The 20,651-nt window shown below is 47.5% G+C and overlaps 1 protein-coding gene across 4 annotated transcripts; it reads right to left on the bottom strand.

Moving 5' to 3' along the window:
* Nucleotides 1-7,406: 7,406 nt before the first annotated feature.
* On the bottom strand, nucleotides 7,407-19,203 carry SLITRK2 (SLIT and NTRK like family member 2). Of its 4 annotated transcripts, none has more exons than XR_009349963.1 (3): nucleotides 15,406-15,684; nucleotides 12,243-14,896; nucleotides 7,407-9,251 (listed from the first exon to the last, which is right to left on the bottom strand). XR_009349963.1 is itself a non-coding variant. In XM_059157943.1 (3 exons), exon 3 carries the CDS (start codon nucleotides 14,851-14,853, stop codon nucleotides 12,316-12,318), a length of 2,538 nt encoding a protein of 845 aa, XP_059013926.1. In that variant the 5' UTR covers nucleotides 14,854-14,896; nucleotides 15,406-15,459; nucleotides 19,057-19,203; the 3' UTR covers nucleotides 10,459-12,315. The 4 variants fall into 4 exon arrangements, 3 of the variants coding, with proteins under 3 accessions (XP_059013926.1, XP_059013927.1, XP_059013928.1); XM_059157943.1 differs by lacking the exon at nucleotides 7,407-9,251 and adding an exon at nucleotides 19,057-19,203 and having other exon boundaries at nucleotides 10,459-14,896; nucleotides 15,406-15,459; XM_059157944.1 differs by lacking the exons at nucleotides 7,407-9,251; nucleotides 15,406-15,684 and adding an exon at nucleotides 15,138-15,385 and having other exon boundaries at nucleotides 10,459-14,896.
* Between the last annotated feature and the right edge of the window lie 1,448 nt (nucleotides 19,204-20,651).

Raw genomic sequence — 20,651 nt, 5'->3', positions numbered from 1 at the left:
CTACTCTGATCTTTATTGTTTCTCTTTTCCTGCTGGGTTAAGGCTTTTTTTGCTGTTCTTTCTCCAGCTCCCTTAGGTGTAGGGTTAGGTTGTGTATTTGAGACCTTTCTTGTTTCTTGAGAAAGGTTTGTATCACTATATATTTTCCTCTCAGGACTGCCTTTGCCATGTCCTACAGATTTTGAACAGTTGTGTTTTCATTATCATTTGTTCCCATGAATTTTTTCAATTCTTCTTTAATTTCCTGGTTGACCCAGTCATTCTTTAGAAGGATGCTCTTTAGCCTCCATATGTTTGGGTTCTTTCCAAATTTCCTCTTGTGATTGAGTTCTGGCTTCAGAGCATTGTGGTCTGAAAATATGCAGGGAATGACCCCAATCTTTTGGTACCGGTTGAGACCGATTTGTGACCCAGGATGTGATCTATTCTGGAGAATGTTCCATGTGCACTAGAGAAGAATGTGTATCCTGTTGCTTTGGGATGGAATGTTCTGAATATATTTGTGATGTCCATCTGGTCCAGCGTGTCATTAAAGGCCTTTAGTTCCTTGTTGATTTTTTGCTTGGATGATCTGTCCATTTCAGTGAGGGGGTGTTAAATTCCCCTACGATTATTGTATTACTGTAAATGTGTTTCTTTGATTTTGTTATTAATTAGTTTATATAGTTGGCTGCTCCCATGTTGGGGCATAGATATTTAAAACTGTTAGATCTTCTTGTTGGACAGACCCTTTGCATATGATATAGTGTCCTTCCTCCTCTCTTATTTTAGTCTTTGGCTTAAAATCTAATTTATCTGATACAAAGATTGCCACCCCAGCTTTATTTTGATGTCCATTAGCATGGTAAATGGTTTTCAGTCCCCTCACTTTAAATCTGGAGATGTCCTTGGGTCAAAATGAGTTTCTTGTAGACACCATATTGATGGGTTTTGGTTTTTTATCCATTCTGATACCCTGTTTCTTTTGATTGGGGGCATTTAGCCCATTTATATACTATTGAGAGATATGAATTTAGTGCCATTGTATTGCCGGTAAGGTGACTGGTACTGTATATTGTCTCTGTTCCTTTCTGGTCTACTACTTTTAGAGGACCCCTTTCAATATTTCCTGTAGGACTGGTTTGGTGTTTACACATTCTTTTAGTTTTTGTTTGTCCTGGAAGCTTTTTATCTCTCCTATTTTCAGTGATAGCCTAGCTGGATATAGTATTCTTGGCTGCATGTTTTTCTCATTTAGTGCTCTGAATATATCATGCCAGTTCTTTCTGGCCTACCAGGTCTCTGTGGATAAGTCTGCTGTCAATCTAATATATTTTTTTCCCAATCTAATATTTTTATCATTGTATGTTACAGACTTCTTGTCCCGAGCTGCTTTCAGGATTTTCTCTTTGTCACTAAGACTTGTAAGTTTTACTATTAGATGATGAGGTGTGGACCTATTCTTATTGATTTTGAGGGGAGTTCTCTGTGATTCCTGAATTTTGATGCTTGTTCCCTTTTCCAAATTAGGGAAATTCTCTCCAATAATTCTCTCCAATATACCTTCTGCTCCCCTCTCTCTTTCTTCTTCTTCTGGAATCCCAATTATTCTAATATTGTTTCATCTTATGGTATCACTTATCTCTTGAATTCTCCCCTTCATTGTCAAGTAGTTGTTTGTCTCTCTTTTGCTGCAGAGCTCTCTTGTCTCTTTACTTCTCCAAACAAGTTTTCTCAAATATCCTCTATGCCTTTTTTGAGCCCAACTTGCTCCTTGAGAATCATCTTCTGAACTCTAGATCTGACATATTGCCTATGTCTGAATTGATTAGGTTTCTAGCCTTCAGTACTGCCAGTTGTTCTTTTTTTTGTGGTTAGTTTTTCTGCCTTGTCATTTTATCCAGATAAGTATATATGAACAAGAGAATGAAAAACTGAAAGTGTGGCAAAGGCCCCAGAAAAATGTACACTAATCAAATAAGAAGATATACCAAATCAGGGGGAGAAGATAGGGGGTAAAAAGAAGTTTAAAAAAATCTTAAAAAAATTTTTTTTAAAAATTAAGAAAAAAATATATATTAGACTGGTGAATAGAATAGTGCCAACCACTTGATTTGGGGGTGTATTTTGGTCTTAGAAGAAACTACCTTGCAAAATTTTAAAGAAAGAAAACATATATATACAAAAGTAAGGGTAAACACGATGAAGGGATGGAATATGACTGTAAAGGTGATCATTTTTTAAAAAATTCTAAAAAAAGGGGTTGGTAAGTTGGTTGGGAAAGGAAAGAAGAAAGTGGAGAGAATTTGCTCAGGCTGGAGACTAGAACAAAGCCCTGTGCTAGATTTAGGGTATATTTTGATCTATTAGAAGAAGTCATATCCCAAAATTTTTTAGAAGAAAAAAACCCCTATTTATATAGAAAAATAAAGTTAGTAGATACAATGAAGGATAAACTATGACTATAATAATGAAGGTTTAAAAAGATTTTTTAAAGAAAGGTATTGTTAAGACAAACTAGTTAAAAAACGTTAAAAGAGGAAAGAGGAAAAGTTAAAAAAATTAGAAAAAGAAAAAAATTTATAAAATTTAATTAACTTTACAAGACTAAAGAATCATGGGGAGAAAGCCATGAATTCCATGCTTTGCTTTCCCCTCCTCTGGAATTCCGCTGTTCTCCTTGGTAAGTGAGCTTGGTCTTGGCTGGATTTCTTGCTGATCTCCTGGGGGACCGGGCTGTTGTAATGATTTGCAAGTGTCTTTGCTGGAGGCGGAATTGCACTGCCCTTACCAGGGGCCAGGCTAAGAAATCTGCTCAAGTTCGCTCTTGGAGCTTTTGTTCCCTGAACGCTTTCCGTAGAGTTCCAGCGGATGGGAATGAAGATGGCGGCCACCCAGTCTCCAGCCCAGAGGAGCCGAGAGCTCGGGGCCCCACTCTTCAGTGTGCCCCCAGAGAAAAGCGATTCATCCCTACCGTCTCCCTGGCCTCTGGCCATGTTCCGAGCTCACCCGGCCTGTGACTGAGCATCTCTGTCTCTGGTGCACGCCCCGCCTGGAGTCTCCAAACCCAGCAGATCCTGCCGCTCTGCTCTTCCGGTGGAGGAAGGTGAGTCTCCCTGGATCTGCCACTTGTGGGGTCCCTGCTCACAAAGCGGTGGTCCGATTGTGCCACAGGTCACAGTTTAAGGTAACCCGGAGCTGAGAGCTCACTCCTTAGCTCCATCTTTGTAGCTGGCTTCCGCACTCTAATACCTGTGAGCTCTGCGACACTCAGACACCCCCAATTCTTCTGTGACCCCGCAGGACCTGAGACCACGCTGTCCCTGTGAGGGCTTCACCCCAACTTAGCCTCTGGAGTGATGTCTCTCAGTGGAGCAGACTTCTAAAAGTTCGGATTATGTGCTCTCTTGCTTCACCACTTGCCAGGAGCTGCCCCTCCCCCCGTGGTCTATCTTCCCGTCACTTCGGATTCACTTCTCCCCACGACTTCCCTTTCAGAAAGTGGTCGATTTTCTGTTTCTAGAATTGCTGCTTTTCTCTTCAATCCCCTCTTGGGTTTGTAGGTGTTCGGAATGGTTTGATAACTATCTAGCCGATCTCCTGCGACCTGATGTCATCTCAGCCTGCTACTCCACCATCTTGCTACTCCCCCACCCAAAAATCGAAAAAATATATTTTGTTCCAAAACTTCATGTTGAACACTTGAGATGTAATCATACTCTGAGTCTTTAGTATCTGGGTGGAATCCTATTTTTTTTTTTTAAGATGACAGCTTGGGGGGCCGCCTGGCTGGCTCAGTGGGTAGAGTATGTGACTCTTGATTTCAGTATTGTGAGTTCCAGTCCCACGCTGGGGGTAGAATTACTTAAAAAAAAAAAATCTTAAAAAAAATGACAGCCTGGACTGGGATAACCTACATTTCCTTTTTCATAAGCTTCTGTAACATGACAGGAAACACACTGCAAAGTGTAGCTGGGTTTTCCCTTCATTCACTAATGTTTTTAATAAACCCCTCAGAAACCTCTGGAAAGCAGAGGAAGTTTCTGAATGGGTATTTTTCTTTTCCACTCTTCCAAAGATCCTGTCAGCTGAATATTGCAAGATTGAGGGAGCTTTAGCTCTTTGTTTCCAGTTAAAATCTATTTGTCCAGTTAGAGATACATGGGCCCAGCAATAAAACTATGGCTGAAGTTTATGATCAGGAAGAGGCCAAATGCCACTTGTCAGCTAAGAGCTGTGCTCGCTGGAATGAAACATTGCATTTCTGAAGTGCAACTGAGTTGTACAAGGGTTTGTCGGTATCTCTGATGATAAGAACCTTGGCAGTGTTGGCTAAAAGGGTGGGGTGAGGAACAACCGAATGAGAAAACTATGCTATGCCCTGAAATGTGGTAATAGGATCTCCCTAGATAGACACGTAGTTTAACTCTTTTTTAAAAAATTTTATTTATTTGTTTGACAGACAGATTACAAGTAGGCAGAGAGGCAGGCAGAGAGAGAGAGAGGAGGAAGCAGGCTCCCTGCTGAGCTGGAAGCTCAATGCGGGGCTCGATCCCAGGACCCTGGGAACATGGCCTGAGCCGAAGGTAGAGGCTTTAAACCATTGAGCCACCCAGGTGCCCCTAACTCTCTTAATAATAACACAGAATAATTAAATATGGCAGCCCCATAGTGCACTCCCCTGCAAAACAGCTACATGAAAATCCCATCACCTCCCATGCTCCACCACCCCACCAAAAAAAGCAGTATGATGTTGTGATTTACAAAGAAATAAGAAAAGTGGATTGAACATTTTTGAAGTCATTCAAGAAGTGAAACTGATCCAAGACAAATGGTGCATTTGAATCCTATAAAAATAAAATCAGAGGAAAGCTATGTCCGAGTCGTAGCCTAGAATCCTAGAGTATAAGTTTAGATATGTCCATTGAGTTCATCCTCTCCAATGCTGCTTCCAGTTGGAGAAAATGGAACCCAGTGAGGGCTATGGCTTGTCTTCCTCACAGTTTTTTAGCTTCACGAAGATCAGAAGCTCAGATCCTAGGATACCTCGTTATGAAACACTACCAGTAGGTTCTTATTTTGTTTAAATGGGACTTTACGAGACAACTGTGTTGTGACAGAAATGTGGCTTAATATGGTCTTGAACCCAAAGACTTTCTCTCTTATCTGGAAGACTTAAGAAACAAACTAATTACATATAGAGAGCCATAGGAAGAACTACGTGATAAGCGCTAGAAGAATTCATCATTCAAGCTTGTCAGGGAGTGCATTTTCTCTCAAGTCAGAATCTCCCAATTCTAAAAGCCAATAACAAGGCAATCTCACAGCTCAGCAGTAAAGCTACTTTTAAATCTAGAATGAGATCATTGGGTTCAATAGACAGACTCAAGTATCACTTAAAATTGGGCCTGCCTGCGTGTAATAGACTTTGGATCTTGGCTGTGTGTTACCATAACTTCTCTGCCATCCTCATGGTGTGTGTGTGTGTGTGTGTGTGTGTGTGTGTGTGTGTCTGTCTGTCTGAAAATGAGTTCTGAAAATGTTCCAAGTGAACATTTGTTTCAGATTTCCTGGCATAGCTAAGAATCAGTTACAATTATGCTTTGAACTTATATGCTCCAGTTTTCAACCTTGTCTTCATTGTTCACATGAAAGCCAGAGTCTTTCTCATTTATTTATTAAGGAAATATTTACTGGAGAGTTATTATGTTCCCAAACACTGCATCAGGTGTTAATAATTTGAAGATGAATGGGGTTTGACAAGCGAGGGACTTGGCCAAGGATTATCCACTCACCTATCTTGTCTGTCCAAGAGTCACTCGTGAGCTGGAAAGTAACTTGTATTTCCTGTTGGAGCCAACATTCTGCCAAGATCAGATCTGTCGAAAAATGCCAGGTAACTGGATCTGACAGATAATTAGCTCAAATGTTCCTTTTTAGGATAATGTTGATAGCAAATATAAAATAATGTTTGAAAATTAAATTAATAAAAATGATGTGTACTAATTACCCAGTCGTTGCTCAGGGAAACAGGGATCAGGTGCATTTCCAGCCCCCCTTCTGAAGGAAGCATCTATTTTGATGGTCTTTTTCCAGTCTCAACAGACACATCTGTCTTGCTGATGTTCTATTACCTGCATTCACAATAGGGAGCTGTGCATTATTTTCATTCCCATTCCTTTTCAACTCATCTTTAAAAAAAAATTGATTAATTTCAGAGAGAGAGGGGTGGGGGGGCAGAGGGAGAGGAGAGACTCCCAAGCAGACTCGGCACCCAGCATCGCCCTGAGATCGTGACCTGAGCTGAAACCAAGAGTCAGGTGCTCAGTTGGCCACGCCACCTAGGCAGGCACCTTTTTAAAGGAGCCGATGATCTAGCCTATCAAGTCCAGCTCTCATTCTTCCACAAAACAGTTCAAAATGAGGCTAGTCCCATTGTTTTAGCCACCTTGTGAAGGCTACATGAAAAAGCTGAATGAATTCTGCATGTAGCGAGTTAATAATCTCAAGAGGGACTAACTTGTCCGAAGTCTTCGCGTCCACCACAGGAATCCCAGACCCCTGACATGGTGATGTATTTGGATGTTCAACCAAATGCCACAATTACAGCCACAAATGTACCTCTCTCTCTCTCTCTCTCTCATTTTAACACTACTCTATTCAAATGTAGTGATACTATCTACATTAGAGATGAATTTGTAATTTCCATTCCTTGGATTTGCATGTCAATCTGTCTTATTTTATAAACTATGAAGTTATCAGATTACTTACAGTATTAGAATTTTATCGTGAAAACCAGTTGGCTGTGGAGTGTGTGTGTGTGTATATGTGTGTGTGGTAGGGGTGTGTGAAAAATCAGTAGACTTTCCTTCAGGTCCTAGAGAGACATCTGTGTTTAAATTGTTTTTTTTTTTTTACTTCCAATTTTTTAAGTTTGATACTAATGAACATTCATGGAAAAGTAGTAATATATTTTCAAAAGACTCAGTTTACCCTTAACATGTAAATTATAATCATATAAGGAGCAGAAGACCTTAATTTGTAAGCTTTTGAACACCTTACAACAAAGTTCCAGTAATACTTTTTCATTAATTCCACTTAAATTTTTCTAATCCTAAAGAATTTTTCTAATTTAAAATACATTGTCATTAATTCCTCTTAAAATCATAAAGAAACTTTTCTAACGAATTCAAATGTTCTTTTTTGGTGGGTATTTATTTGTTGACTGTATTTATTTACTAAAAGGTAACTCTAGCATAAATACCTGTGTGAACAGTTTATCCAATAGAACAATGCCGTTGATGACATTTTCAGTACTTTTCATTTTGCCTATTAACAGCCCAAACCATGACATTCAGTTTTTGAGACGGTGTCCCTACTTGGCACAGAAGTCTACACGAGAGCTCGTTTCATTTGCCATTTATTCCAATAACTTGACAACAGTTATTTGCATCTAACTCTAACAGTATTTGTATAAGTACTTTCAAGCTAAAACTGCTAAAAATTTCCAATAGGCATGCAGTTCAAGATATTTACAAAGTAACATATTTATTGTAAAGTGTGTGACTCTAAGCTCTTTATAGGATGTGAATACAGGAGTCACTCTACCCTCTACGAAAACACGGCCACATCTGAGAGAGGCGATTCTGCTGGCGAGAGTCCTGTGTTCAATTGGGTTGAAACGGGTTGAAACAGGTTGGCTGCTCTAACTGTACAGGAATGCTACTGTGCCATCATGGAATCGCCCGATAGCTCAATTCACACAAAACAGCCCCAGAGTTTCAGGTACAAGCCCTTAGCAACCAAGAGACCCGCAGCACAAGCAGCACTGGCGGAACACACTCTTATTCTGCAGGTGGGCTCTGCTTTAAGCAAAGTCAAGATTGAAAATCCAAACATACAAAACCAATAAAGTAGAGGGATGACTTGTATTCTAAGATGGTCTTCTGCTTTATGAAAGTATTCACAAGTTTTGTCTAAGTGGCAGTTCCCCTGATGCACTGAAAATACAATTTGATTCACAGAACTTCAGTTTACATGTGACTTTTTGCACAACCATCGTGAGAAGCAAAGTAACGCCTATATACAGTACTGAATTTTCTCTCTCAGGATCTAGGTAAGTGTCATATCACTGTACTGGAAAAGGACACTTAAGCCGAAGTGTTACCTTTTGAGCTACTGAAATATGGAGCAAATACTGCCTCTAAAACAGTTTTGGGACTCAACTTTATAGCATAGATCTTTAGATAGCCCAAGTACATAGCTATCCAGAGGCCACAATGTTGGGCCCTATCCTGCAGAAGTTTGTCTTATTTTTGTGGATTTCCCCCCTTTTTAGCTGTGTAATTTTAAAGAGATGTTAATGGTGGTTACACTGTAGCTAGTCTATTTATGATGTCTCATTCTTATACTTCATTGCACAGAATCACCTTTAAAAATGCAACTTCCTGCATTTCATTACTTTTCCCATTGTTGACCCGGGGTGATTTTCATTCAAATAAGATTCTCTTTTATTAGCTGTAAGCTCCCTGGAGGGAGGGTGTTGGGGGGGGGGGGGCAGAGATCCTGTCTACTCTATTTCTATCCCCCCTCGGCACACATCATAGAGCCTGGCACCTAGGAAGCAAGCTCTCAATAAATATTTATTGAATGAATGAAGGAATGAAGAAATCATTGGATTGGGAGAAACGTCTGGAAAGCTTTCTTCACTCTAGCATCCAATCCAATATGTTTCTGGAATATGTACAATCAAAATGAATTTCCAGAATCTGAAAAAAATCACAGAACCTCTGTTGTTCCCTATACATTTTTTGTTTTGTTTTTGGTAGAATCCACTAAAATATGGAGCCCTTGATGACATAGACAGATTTAGAAAAATTAAATCACCTTAGAGGTCAGAGGGCAAAGCAGAGAAAATTGAAGAGCGTTTCCTTACTCACCAACTGCTAGAGGGAACTAAAAAAGCACACAGATTGACCAAAGTCCAAAACCAAATCAAGCTGTTGGCCATGGTGTCCAGACCCAGAAATAGTACTTTTGAGTGTTGCAATACAAACGTAGCCACAGGTATATTCAGAAACAGTGAAGGCAATTCATTAAGAGCTAGAATCGAAGGAAATTACCATTTGCCATTTTGGAGGGCCAGACACATAGATCTGTTCCAGGCAGGGCCGGGGGAGATCACACTCCGTTGGCTGCAACCATTTCGCTGTGCCGATGCTCATACCCATTACAGGTTGCATAGGAACTATAAGTGAAATAGCAAAATCCAGCTGTAGGAGACAAAAACAAAATCCGAAAATAAAATAGCACTTGAGTGGATAAAGCAAACCAATATAGTCAGTGGGCATGCTCATAAGTTAATAAACATAAAAGCGTTCGTGATTGTGTTAGGAAATAAAGCTTCAGAGTCTACGGTGTATGATGCCTTTAAAAGAAATAGTCTGAACCGCATTCGAACAGTTCAACTTAAAACCTAATACAAATAAAGTAAAAATCTAAGGAGCATGAGAATCTGGATTTATACCAGAATTAACGAAGTGAGAGAGTTTATGAATCTGCCTTCTTCTGGAATGTCTCTTTAGGATCATGTAGCTACGTAAATATTAAGCTGTCTCTATTTAAGATCAATGAATGGGTTTTTCTATGGATAATGGAATGACTTTCCTTTCAGGCGAATAAGAGCAAACGCTGAAGTGGGGTCACTACCTCAGTAGTTCTAGCTGGATGTGTAGTTGGAACCTAAAAACTGTATTCACAGGATATGTATCCTAATTTGCCTTTATAATCACTTCCCAAAATACCTACCTCGGTATTCTGTGTTTATCATTGCACCAAATAAGAGCAGCCCCAAGAGGATTTTTGAAACTCTTACAGGTATATATGTGTGTGCGTGCGTGTGTGTGTACATATATGTGTATATATGTACATATATGTATGTATATGTACACATATGTGTATGCATGTGTCTACATGTATGTGTATGTGTGTGCATACATGTGTGTATATGTACATATATGTGTATATAGACATACACGCATGTATATAGATACTTCACTCAAGGAGGAGATGGTTTTTCCGGGAGCTGTCTCCAAGTTCAGTTACCAGAACACTCTCTCTCTTCTTGTATGCAATGTAAAATCTCAGTACATTAACTTTCTTGTAGATCATTTCGTGCCACCATTTTTTACCTCAATCTAATGGATTTGGAGAGGAATTATGATCTCTAATCAAAGAGGGAACATGTTAGATTGTCCCTTTCGCTCTTCAGAGATTTTAGGTTGTTAAAGGCATTTTTCCCCGAATGCCCTTTACGTTTAAATATACATAATTGACATAATTGACTTCTATTGTTAAAAAAAAAAGATATTGTACCATTAATTCTTAATCCAAATCATTTGGACTTAAGTAATTTCTAATTGAAAGCCTATCACATGAATTGTTTATGGTGACAGACAATATACTATTAGTCATTTTAAAGCTCTAAAAGTGAGTTATCAGGATCCACTTCAATCTCCACATGATAATAAAGGATTATTATGTGCAGTAACCTATTTATGAAAAGGAAACAGTGTGCTTCTTTCAGACGCCATCAATTGCTTTAATAAGGAATTGAAAAGCGGGGCTACTTTACATGCAGGTCACCGTCCCAGTTGCATAAGGATTTACAATAGACAAAACAAAACTATTTTTTGTTGTAAAGAAGGGCCGTTTGTTTCAATCGCACAATAATGTTTGCATCTAAAAATTCTTTACAGGCTAATAAGGCTTCATATAAACGTTACATAGACTTGGTTAGTTAAAATCATTCTAACGCTAAGACCAAAATGAAAGGCTTGCTGGAGCTGACCAGGAAAAATTCAATTAACCACATGCCTAAAGAAGGCAGAAGAGAAAAGATGTTTCCTTTCTTGGTTTAGGTACTTTTTAATTGATTTGAAGATGCAAATGTTACATGATCAGATAGCACCCCATTAGTGCTCCCATAAATGTAAGAGGAAAACACCGCTTTCCCAGAAAATGTGCAAATTGAGGATTCGGAGCCTAATCTTTAAGCCTAAAAGAAATAGAAAGCGATGCACACATTTGTTTCTGCTGCCTTGAATTTGCAAACAAGTTAGTTGGGATGTTTGAATCTCACCTTTGAAGGGTTCCTTCAAGGTATTTAATGGCTCATATGTTTTTATTAAATGAGGTGTGTGGCGGCCTCTACTGGTGTGTGTTTATAGAAAATGTTTCAGTAGGCAGAAAAAATACTAATTTCAATTAAAAAGTTAGAAATACACACTCTGTCATTGAAATATACAAAAATATCTAATTTAATGCAGAAAAAATATATTACACGTTATGTAATGCACTCTTAATTAGGAAAATAATCTAAAACACTGACCACGTTAGTGTAAAATGATTTACGGAAGGGCATTAATTGTTCAATTCACTCTGAGATTGGGTTAAATATATTTTATTAATGAATTACTAATCCCGACTGAGGCAGTTTCTTACCTCTAGTCCACTGTTAAATCCCCTTAGTTGACTTAAATAAAATCACTTAGAACAAACCCAGAGGAAAGGAAATATTTTACAGTTAAATCTCTAAAGTCCTACAACTAGAATCATTTGATGACAGGCTGGTTTCTATAACTCAAGCAAACTGTACGTTGACTTAATAGAGCTGACATTTTGATCTATTTTACAGTGTTTTTAATTTCAAAAATACAACACATTAAAATATGTTCAATTTATCAAAGCTAAAAGCAACATTTAAGTAATGTACTTAAAGTGCAAAGGCACTTTAACACAAAGAAGTGATGCCTAGTGGCTATACTTGGTAACTGAAGACGGAAATACCATATATCATTATTTACAAAAGAATTTATAGTCTCAAAAGATCTTTGGAGATCTTCTACAAAATACACTGAATATCCATTTTTATGTGAAAAGTCTGCTTACTCTTTCTTCATTCATTATAATCTCCTCTTCCCATTCCCACACTGGAAAAATAAAAGAAGAAAAAAGAAACAAAACCATAAACAAAATATATGAAAACAATGCACTGTAGAAACATTCATGTTCACTGATGATTCCTAAGGAGAGAAGGGAGGGTGGGGGGAGCCAGAGAGAAATAATTTAAAGGAAAACTCGGAAAAGCGGTATCATTGCTTCACCCCATCCCCCAGACATTTTCAAAGTCCCCCGCTGATGCCGAGAGATTGAGATTGAGAGAGAGAGAGAGAGAGAGAGAGAGAGAGGACGCAAACACGCACAAAAGCAAACGCGGTGTCTCCAACAGTCTGGAGCAGCGTCCTTGGAAGCGGGAGGGTTGTAAATGGTTTCCGTTCACAGCTGACTGATTGCAGTTTGTTTCTCCAGAACTTCGAGGTAGTCTGGCTCTGATTGCGGCTTAGCTCGCAGTAAAGGGTGGTCGGGCTTTGACTGCCCCACAAAGCATTTCCTGGGAGTTCCGTATAAAACGGTTTTATTGATTCTGTCCTGGTTTTGGCGTCGAGATTCATACGAAGGGGCGAACTGCCTTTTCGGTAAGGTACAAAAGTTATAGTGGACCAGTCCTGCACTGGGAAGTTCCTTGACTCGCTCAGCGATGTTCTGATACAGCAGCTCGGGCTCCCTCGGCGTGGCCTGCTTCTCGAGCAACTCGGTGGCACTTATCGTGTACGCCAGCGGGGCGGGCTCTTCTTTCTTCTCCTCCAGGTTGCCATAGCTGAAGTCTTGCAGGTTTCGGTAATAGGCTACCGGGTCTCCTTCCTTCTGCATGTAGATGGGGTTCTGGCACATCTGCCCCACGGGCGGGGGGATGTAGTTGTAGACGTGGCCGTCTGTTTTGTCCTGAGCCTCGGTATTGTAAGACCCATACTGCAGCTGGAAGGAGCTGACGTCTAGGTTGTTGGAACTCCTCGGCACACTCGGCACCCCCTTTCTGCGTTTCAGGACAAAGACGAATAAGCCGGCCCCAAAACAGACAGATAGGATAAAGACAACAAGCAACCCTAAAATCAGGACAGAAAGTGGCACTTCAGTGTGGAGCTCTGGGTAGGAACTGGGAGACACACTAAGCGACCGAGGAGTGTCTGTGTTGTGATTCATGGATAAAACGGTTCCGTCTGACAAGTTGGGGCTGTCGGGACAGATAGCGTCCCTCCCCAGAAACTTCAGGATCTCCCCCGCGTGCTTTGCGGGAGATTCGCAGGTCACCTCGTTGATGATGACGGGGGAATTGGCATGTTCCGTCCAGTCCTTTAGCCCCATGATGTCACAGGTGCAGTCCCATGGGTTCTCTTGCAGATCTATCTGGATAAAGGCCGGAAGCTGATCCAGAACCCCTTTCACAGGCAGGTGAGAAAAATGGTTGTTTCTCAGATTCAGCCTGGTGAGGGCCGTTCCCCCAAATATGTTGTTGGGTAGGGAGCGCAGCAGGTTGTTATTCAGAAACAGCAGCTGGAGGTTAATCAAAGCATCAAAGGTCAGTGGCTTAATCTCCTTGATGACGTTGTACTCTAAATAGAGATACTGCAAGCTGTGCAGTCCGTCAAACATCGAAGGGTACAGCACTTCCAGGTAGTTGCCATTCAGGTAAAGTCTGCGTAAACTGGTCAGGTTTGTGAAGGCACCTTCCTGGATGACCGCGATCCTGTTGTTCCCTAAATGCAACAAGTCCAAAGAACTGTATTCTAGGAGGTCGTTCTTGTAGACAGTTTGAAGATAGTTCCCTGTCAGGTAGAGCTTCTTTGGACTGGTAGGTTTGGGCTGCAGGTCGGAGATGTTCGTGAACTTCCTTTCTTGGCAATTTACGTTGAGACCGTTGTCCGAGCTCTGAGAGGTACAGACGCAGCTGCTGGGGCAGGTGAGAGGCACGGGGGACTTGGTCTGGTACACCATGATGGGTCCGAAGCTCTGCCTGTCCTTTGACACGGTGACCCGGGGAGTCGGGCGATTTCGCATTTTGGGGGGTCGGCTGGCTTTGGGCGCCCTGGTTGGGTTGAGAGCGGGATTCATGGTGGGCGACAGCCTTTGGACGTGCGTGTCGGCATGGCCGCCCCTCTGGCCGGAGTCGCCGGTGCTTTTTCTGGGACAGAGATCTTGCCTGGTCAGCTGGGTCACGTCTTTCCCGTGCAGCCGGAAGGGAGTCTCACAGACGATCTCCCCGACGAACACGGTTATGGTGTCCAGCCAAGCCTTGAGAGGAAGCAAGTCACAAGTGCAGTTCCACGGGTTCTCCTCCAGCTGGATCTCCATGATCCCGCCGATGTGCTCAAGGACGCCGGCGAAAGGCATCACCTTCAGCCTGTTCCCTCTCAGGTCTAAGTGGGTCAGCAGGACGAAGCGGAACACATTGCTGGGCAGGGACAGCAGAAGGTTGTCATTCAGGATGAGCACCTTGAGCTTATTGAGTTTGCTGAAGGCCCCTGCCTCGATGGCACTGATGTAATTGTAGTCGGCCTGGAGGTACTCGAGGTTCTCCAGGCCCAGGAAGGTATCTTCCCTCAGCACCTCGAGCTTGTTGTTGTTGAGGTGCAGTCTCTTGAGGGTTTTCAGGCCGCTGAACGCCCCGGTTCGGATCTCCTGCAGCCCGTTGTTGCCCAGGTGGAGAGTCACGGCGTTGGAGTAATTGACGAACTCGTTAGGGTACAGTCTCGTCAGGAGGTTTCCATTGAGGAAAAGCTGGTAGATTCGATACTGGGGGGGCTGGAGCAGGCTGACGGTTGTAAATCCTTTGTTTTCGCAGTTAATATTCAGGACGTTTTCCTTCTCTTCGCACAGGCAGCGGATCTTGCAAATGTCTTTGGCAGTTTTGCGGCTCTCCGTCTGTAAGATCCCGGCCACGGTTAACACACTGAGGAACCAAACGCCGCTCAGCATCTTTAGGCACCGTCGGTGTCAGTTCAGGTACCTACAGGCAAACCTTGGGGAAGGGTGCCGGAGAGAGCAGGATGCGGGGGAGAGAGAAACAAGGAAGCCCGATTAAAATGGCAAAGCAAGGGGGCGGAGTGGGAGGCAGGGAGAATGCGGGGAGCGGGCAACACGGCAGAATGAAATCACTGCGTTCGTTTCTCAACGCGGTTTCTTCTCGCCTCGCCCTCCCTCTCCCGCCCGGCCCCCGCCAGCCCACCCACCCACGCGTCCCGGAGCACACATGCTTGCACCTGATTTCCCGGCGGGGCGCAGCCAGCCGCGGAGTCATTAGTAATCGAGTTGTCCTACTAAATCCGGCCCATCACCTCCTCCCCTGGGGCATCTTGAAGAGATCTCGGGCGGCTCGCCCGTCTTAGCTCGCAGCAGAAATCGCTTTACTTTTTTTTTTTTTTTTTTTTTTTTGAACTGCGCAAAAAGGGGGTGGGAAAATCGGGACTGGCGGTGGGGGAGGGGGAGAGGATGGAAGAGCAAAGACAGCGCGGGGTGGGGGTTACTCACACATCAGGAGAAGACGGGACCCCTCTCCTCTGCAGTCCGCCAGTAGTTTAGCATCTTCGGAAAGAGAAGAAGAGCAAGGTAAAGGGAGACGCCGCCGCTTCCGGGGGGATGCCCTGCTTTCTGCCGGAGGATTTAATTTGGCAGGGTTGGGGGGGGGGAGGGGTGCGCAGGAATTAGAAATCCGGCAGGCCGCAGGGGAGGAGAGGAGGGCCCGAGCGGCGGGAGGCCGAGGCGACGGGGACCCGGGGGGTGCGATTGCGTAGGGAGGTCGGGGAGCCGGCCGGCCCCGGCGGGCGGGCGGGCGGGCGGCGGCGGCGGCGGCGGCGGCCGAGCCTGGGCGCGCGCTTCCAATCCGGCGGCGGCGGCGGCAGTGCGCGGAGCAGTTTGAATTTGAGAGGTTTTGCAGGCTCCCCCGGACAGGGCTGGGGTGACGTCACGCGGGGAGGGGGCAGGCGGCGGATCGAGGGCGCGCGGTGGGGGAGGGAGGGGCAGATGCTTCCCTTCCCTGCGAGCGGTTTGCAAAGCTCAAATCCGGGCTGCGTCAGTTGCTTCTGAACTACTCCACCTCCAACCCGGCGGGCGGCGAGCCGCTGCGAAGCTCCGGGAGAGGGATTCTCCGGGAGGGGCCCGGCGGAGGGGCTGGGACCGCGGGGACTCCTCCGGCCTCCGGTCCCTTCGACTGGTTTCTCCCACCTGCGACTCCCTCCTGGCCCTTCCGGGGGGGGGTGGGTCCCTCCCAGTGAGAGAGGGTGTGTGTGTGTGTGTGAGCGTGTTTGTGTGTGCGTGTGTGTGTGAGTGTGTGTGTAGGAGATGTGCCTCTTTGCCTCAGGACAGGGACGCTTGTGCTCCGATGCTCTTGGTGCGGAGTGGGGGTGTGCCCGCTCCGGAGTGGCTGTGTAGGAGGGCGAAGAGGGGCTTTGTGCTTTACAGACCGAGCTTTGTTTCGGGGCTGGGAGAATTACTTTCCGGGCGGTGACTGGCCAAACAGATACTTGCGGGGATTCTGAAAGCCAGCTCAGCGTCAGAGAGAAACTACACCAAAACCATTCTCCTCGAGGCTGAGTTAGGCAGATGATGAAGTTTAAACGTGTGCTTTTTGCCTGCAGGAAGGAGAAGTGGGTGTGAGAAAGGGCCTGCCAGGCTGAGCCTCACTTGGCGGGGTGTGGGAGCCCAGGAGTGGGGGGGGGGGCGGCGGAGGGGGCCTAAGCCTCCAGGCGGCATTTAAGTGCCAGGTGTTGGATTTTTGCCTTCATTATCTCGCGCCTCCTGAATTATCTTAAGGTCCCCTGGAACCAGGTGGCTCCTGGTGTGGAGTCCATCTGCAAGACAGGAACGTCTGCTGTTGCCCGGGAGGGCCGGGGGCAGCCTCTCGAGAGGCAGGAGAAGGAGGCGATGGAAGAGAAGGAGGCGAAGGGATGCACTGAGGCCGCGCCTGTCCCGCGGAACACTTACACTTGCTTTCCCCGCCTCTTCAGTCCCAGCCTGCTGCGGACAGGGTCGACACAGGGTCCCTTTGCTGGGCCACATTTGGAATATTGATAATCCCACCGGCAAAACGAGCCGCCGGAGAACGGACAGCCCCCTGCTTCTCCCCACCTGCCTCCCCGGCAAGCTCAGGCTCTGGATCGTTCGGCCCGCACGGGCTCTTTCCTCCCGCAGAAGGGCTCTGAGAGTCCGCAGACTTAGGCATTAAGACAACCTGGGGCTCCGCCAGTCTCCTCCAGAATGTTGCTAATGGCTTTCACCTTGCCCTCTGCTTTTCCTTTGGGGAAGAGCCTTGCCCCTGACGTGGAGAGCCCTCTCCCCATCCTGTAATGCTTGCTCGGTGTTGGGCAAAATCCTTTCCCTCTGGGGCCTCAAATTTCCCTTCTCTGTGCCAAAGGGCGGCGGGGAGCTGAGCTGTCCTCGGCGGGGGAGGGGCAGCTGCGATGGCCTCCCACTCGCTATGGCAGTCTCCTCACTGGGTGCGCAGGGATGCGTGCCCGATGAAGCTTCCTTTCACAGCAAAGGGGCACTTGTTCCTCCGTATTTCTAAATATTACACATAGTTCCTAGAGAGACGTGGCTTATTCGTTGTCATTCATTTAACAAAACATTAACTAATTAGGTTAATATTTCATGGAAGCAGAAGCCAACATGAGAGCTGGACAGGACTTTTGCAATCAGATTCATCTTATAGATGAGGACGTTCCTCCACCAGAAGTGCTGACTTGCTTAAGTTCAAGCATCTATAAAATGAGAAACCGAACCCAGGGATTCCGAGTCCTGAGCCAGGAACTTTCCCCCAAGCTCACTACTGCTTAGTGTGAACTGGAGAAGAACGGTCTGCCTACACTTACAGTGGTGCTGGTGTCTTACCTGAATGTGTGCTTTTTGAAAAAATTGTATTTGAAAGCGAAATACTAAATATTAGTTTTAGTTCGCAAGTAATTTCCTGCAAGACCCTGACGACGCTGTCAGGACTCCTTGAGGACAGCGACGATTTTCTTAAAAATTTCAGAGGGAGAGGGAGAGACAGAAAGCGGGCAGATAGATGGGGGCAGCTCGAAATCCGTGAACATTATTATTTAGAGTGAAAGCCAGGCGGAGGTAAGCTGGCTGGAGCGGGGAGGGGGGGGGGCGACACTGGGAACCCGGAGATGGTGTGACACATCTTCCTCCCCTGGTTCGCTTCCGACCCGGGTCGGTGGACTCTCCCACTCCTCCTGGGCCTCTTGCCCGCTGTCCCCGAGCCTCCACAGCCGCTTTCCGCAAACACGGTTACAGGGAACGAATCGGCCTCAGCCCGAGAGAAGCACTTCAAGGAAGTTCCGTCCGGCCCCGCGTCTCGGGCGGAACGGCCGCGGCACCCCGCTAGGGAGAGCGGGCTTGGACGGCGGCGGAAAGCTTCTGGGCGAACCGGGAGCCCAGAGGCGGACGCTCCAATAAGGCCCACGCTCCCTCTCCTCTTCTTTTTCCTCTCCGTGGCCTCGAGCTCCCTCGCATCTGAGTGGAGCCCCGCGCGGGTGGCGGGGGCTTGCACGGCGCGCGGGGAGGGCCGGCGGGGTTGGAGCCCGCGCCGCCCGGCCGCCCGCCGGGCCTCGAGGGGGTTAACGGGAGTGCGGCGGGCCCGCTGCGGAGGGGTGTCAGCCGCCCGGCCGCCCGTCTCTCCCCCCCGCCCCCAGTCGTGGCAGGTTCGGTTCCCGGAGGCCGCTTCCGGCGGCCAGCGCGCCGGACGGTTCCCCGCTCTCCGGGCACCGGGCACCGAGCACCGACCGCGAGCTCAGCCCTCCTCGCCCTCCCCCGGGGCCGCGGGACGCCTCATGCCCGGCGCTGGGGCCCACAGCCGCGACGGCCACGCGCGCTGCCTTCGCCCCGGCGACCGTCCTCCTCGGGGCCCGCGGTTCGCAGCCGGCGCACGGGGACGCCCGGCCGGCGGTGGCCCCGGAACCTCGCGACGCCCCGGAGCCCGACCACGCCCGCGCGGGCAGTCTCGGAGCCGGCGAGCCCGGGCGGGCGGGGGCGGCCACCGAGGGGGCGGCTGCCGGCGCGCGCGCGCGGTCCCCGGCCCATCGCGCCCAGGCTTCCCGCACCCGACCACCCACCCGCGAGGGGAGGCGGCGGGCAAAGGCAGGGGGCTGAGCGCCGCGTTCCCGAGCGCTGAGAACTTACCCGGCGAGCGCGCCACCCGCAGCTTCCCCCGGAGGCGCCCGCAGCACCGGCCAGCCGGGAGGCGCGGGAGCCGGCACAGCCTCGGACCCGCGCGCCCGGGAGCGGGGGGCTCGGCGGCGAGCGCGGGCGGCGCCCCCAAGGGCAGGCAGATCCCCCACTGGAGCGGCTCGCCGCCGGGCAGCGCTCCTCGCAGGCAGGGAGAGGGAGGAGGGAAGGAGCACGGGGGCGGGGGTGGGGGATGGGGGGCGGGAGGCAGGCGCGGCCGCCCCTCTCCCGCACTTATCAATCACCCTGCAGATCAAATGGCCCCGCCGCGCTCCCGGGAGGGGCCTGTAGCCGCCCACAAAGGAGCCGCCGCTCCAGCTCTCGGACGAGCGCGGCGGAGCGCGGCTCGCGCCTCTCGGCCCCTCGCGCCGGGCACCCTGCCCCGCCCTTGCAGCGCCGGCCGGGGGCTGCGGCCGGGACTCGGTCAGGAGAGATGAGGATGGCCCTCGGTCGGTACCACATCCCCCGGGAGACTGAGACCACTGGGCGGAAGGTGCAGACCACGGGGAGGCCGCGAGCCCCGGAGCTGGACGCCGTCCGGGACGGCTGCTCCCCTAACTAGTCGGCGCCCAGTCGCCGAGTTCGGGGGCCGATGTTTAAGGACCTCCTACGAGGAGGGCCAACAAGGAATTTCCATATAATATGGAGCGAAGCGCGGCTTGGGCAAACGTGTTAACAGAAGCAAGCCCTTAGCAGCGTGCCAGTCCCTGTTTTCGTTTGATTCTTCCTATTCTGCGCGACGTGGCCCGGACCGACGGCGCGCACTGTGGACCCCCCCCCCCCCCCGCCTTTCCTTTCCCCTCGGGTTAGCAGTCCAGGTGGCCGCGATGCGACCACAGGAAGGCGCTCAGCCGAAGAGTCACTGTAGTTCCAGAGGGAGGTGCGGGGTTCGCCAGGAACGTTGCCGCTGCCTTCAAGACCTGCCTTCCCCAGGGTGTTCGGCATGAACTTGCACTTGTGTTCGTGTCAGCGAGGAAGAGGGAGTTTCTCTGAAGGGCAGAAGACATTTCCCCCTCGATCCGGGAGGAGGGGGGCCTTCACGAACGCCCTCGCCGCCTCTGGTCCTTCCTACACCTCCTCCAGAGTCTGTAAAACCCCCAGTTGTTCGAATCTGCAGTTTGATGATGGAGGGGGGGGGCCATGAGAAGGACCCCAAGTTACAGCAAACATTAGCTCTCCCGCTAATGAATCTGCTTTAGGGTTTGTGTGTTTTCAAGGTCATTTCCTATACAATGAAGCCAGTTCTCGCTGCCCTGACTCCCACCACATTCTTATCCTTACCCTGGGGCGGGGGTGGGGGGTTGGGGGGTGGGGGCTGTCTTTTGTGCTTTTCCCCACTCTTTTCATAACGGTTTTCTAAGGAGCGGGTGCTGGGCCTTTTGAAGAGAAAATTACTGGTAATCTTATCTTGTGACTGTATGCAAAGTTTACTTTTGGAATAGTCCAGAGAATTATCTCGTATAATCTTAGCTCTGAGGTTTTAAGGATCATTGCTGCTCCTTTCACTTCGTTCCTTTTGGGAGTTCCCTGCCATTCAGATCAACAATTTG

The sequence above is a fragment of the Mustela lutreola genome, chromosome X, assembly GCF_030435805.1.
Source record: "Mustela lutreola isolate mMusLut2 chromosome X, mMusLut2.pri, whole genome shotgun sequence".
Taxonomy (NCBI): domain Eukaryota; kingdom Metazoa; phylum Chordata; class Mammalia; order Carnivora; family Mustelidae; genus Mustela; species Mustela lutreola.
Note: the sequence above shows the minus strand (reverse complement) of the source record. Positions and strands in the feature narration are given on the sequence as shown.